General features: G+C 34.7%; 1 protein-coding gene across 1 annotated transcript in view; it reads left to right on the top strand.

The window, feature by feature from the left end:
• Positions 1 to 684, top strand: part of LOC108623609 (uncharacterized) — a 4165-nt gene extending 3481 nt beyond the window's left edge. Inside the window, exon 2 of the mRNA XM_026812419.1 lies at positions 361 to 684. Within this exon, the coding sequence (XP_026668220.1) occupies positions 361 to 684 (324 nt within the window). The remainder of the gene's footprint in view (positions 1 to 360) is intronic.
• Positions 685 to 1236: the final 552 nt, after the last annotated feature.

The raw sequence follows: 1236 nt of genomic DNA, 5'->3' as shown, positions 1-1236 counted from the left end.
GTTAATAAATGTTCTTAGAATATTTCGAAATTGAAATATTATCAACTTCGAAGATATTATTTGTTACACAATAAGAGGAAAGAATTGTAGGATTTGTAGACAACTGCAATTCACTTACAATCCTGTAAGTGCCAGAAAATTTCCTGTGACTTAAAAGAGCACGTCGTATAATTTTATAAATCTCTATAAATATCATTTTTCCTAAAAATTTACTTTTAGCAGAGATCGTACGGCTCATAGAACCTTAAATGTTAAAACAACCTCGTTACAGTCAACGAATAGCCTTTCTAGAAATATCTGGCGATGCTTTAAAGTTTAAATCATCGACAAAAATACATGGTCAATTTCTTTTTTTTACAGATCGCTAACTACCTCCCGAAGTTGCACATGGATCTTCAAAAATTCGCGGTCGCCTTCGAGGAACTGATGGAAGACGAAACGAGTCCAACGATTTTCGAAGCTCTCAGAGCAACGCAAACCTATCTGATGGAAATGCTGTGCGAAGTAGAGAACATTATTATGGATCTACCACCTATTCGGCTGCCGAAGAGAGTATCGAGGAGTATCATGAGCAGAACAGAAAGGAATCCACTAGACGATACTAGGAGATTAATTAGAGATTGGGGCGTGCTTATGAAGTACAGGGATTATCTTCATGCCTGGAAGCACGTTTTCAATTATTAAATAATGCTAGTACCACTTGACAGCAACAAATTGCGTTGTGGCGCAAGGAACGAGTGACGTGTTGATAAGAATGACAGCGTTAAGGAAAACGTGAATTACATAGGCGTACGGTTCGTAATACTTGTTGGTTGCGATCAAGGAACTGAGGGGTAAAGACGAAACGATGATTAGACATCCCGAGTTGAATTCCTTTGTGATAATCATTCAAAATAATCTGACTATTGCGATAACCAAATCGCATTATATAATTTATTTAATCACGAATTTATTTATTACAATCATCAATCGCTAGAGTTAATATTTATTAAATGATTTATTCATCATTCTCGTTAGATTAGATAATTTATTGTAGAGTATTGATTATTTATTTATTTATTTAAATCAAATTGTACCTTTAAAGCCTGCCTTCTTGGCAAGCAATGTACAGCCAGGATTGACTTGCAATGTTTTAGAACGCGGTTTGTGATAATCTGTTACTCAGATAAATTATGATGCCTTCTTCACAAGTGACTATTATTAGACATCTTGATGAAAGACAATAATTTTGTAATA

This window comes from Ceratina calcarata, unplaced genomic scaffold (genome assembly GCF_001652005.2).
Source record: "Ceratina calcarata isolate Rehan_Ccalc_2016 unplaced genomic scaffold, ASM165200v1 scaffold283, whole genome shotgun sequence".
Lineage (NCBI taxonomy): Eukaryota > Metazoa > Arthropoda > Insecta > Hymenoptera > Apidae > Ceratina > Ceratina calcarata.
The sequence above is the reverse complement of the archived record's forward strand: the minus strand, read 5'-3'. Positions and strand labels throughout refer to the sequence as shown.